Source organism: Merops nubicus, unplaced genomic scaffold (assembly GCF_000691845.1).
Source record: "Merops nubicus isolate BGI_N331 unplaced genomic scaffold, ASM69184v1 scaffold24520, whole genome shotgun sequence".
Classification (NCBI taxonomy): domain Eukaryota; kingdom Metazoa; phylum Chordata; class Aves; order Coraciiformes; family Meropidae; genus Merops; species Merops nubicus.
Window position 1 is genome coordinate 1 of NW_008581189.1, and position 216 is coordinate 216.

The 216-nt window shown below is 65.7% G+C and overlaps 1 protein-coding gene across 1 annotated transcript in view; it reads left to right on the forward strand.

Moving 5' to 3' along the window:
* Positions 1–78: 78 nt before the first annotated feature.
* The window catches only part of CIB1 (calcium and integrin binding 1 (calmyrin)), a gene marked incomplete at its 5' end in the record, with an annotated part of 1,390 nt that continues 1,252 nt past the window's right edge, over positions 79–216 (forward strand). Inside the window, one exon of the mRNA XM_008949135.1 lies at positions 79–208. Within this exon, the coding sequence (XP_008947383.1) occupies positions 79–208 (130 nt within the window). The remainder of the gene's footprint in view (positions 209–216) is intronic.

A 216-nucleotide genomic window follows, 5' to 3' on the forward strand; every position in this document is an offset into this window, starting at 1 on the left:
TCCTCTGGGAAGCGCTGGCGAGAGCTGCCTGCGCTGCCCGTGCCCAGAGGGCTGCCTCCCGCGCCCCTCACGCCACAGAGCGCCTCTTGTTCTTGCCTCTTCAAGTGCCTACAAGAGGTTCAGTGAACTGCTGCCAAAGGAGGAGAGGGAGAATGCCTGCACCGCCCGGGTTCCCAAGAGCCAGATCCTGACGCTGCCGGAGCTGCGGGTACGGGG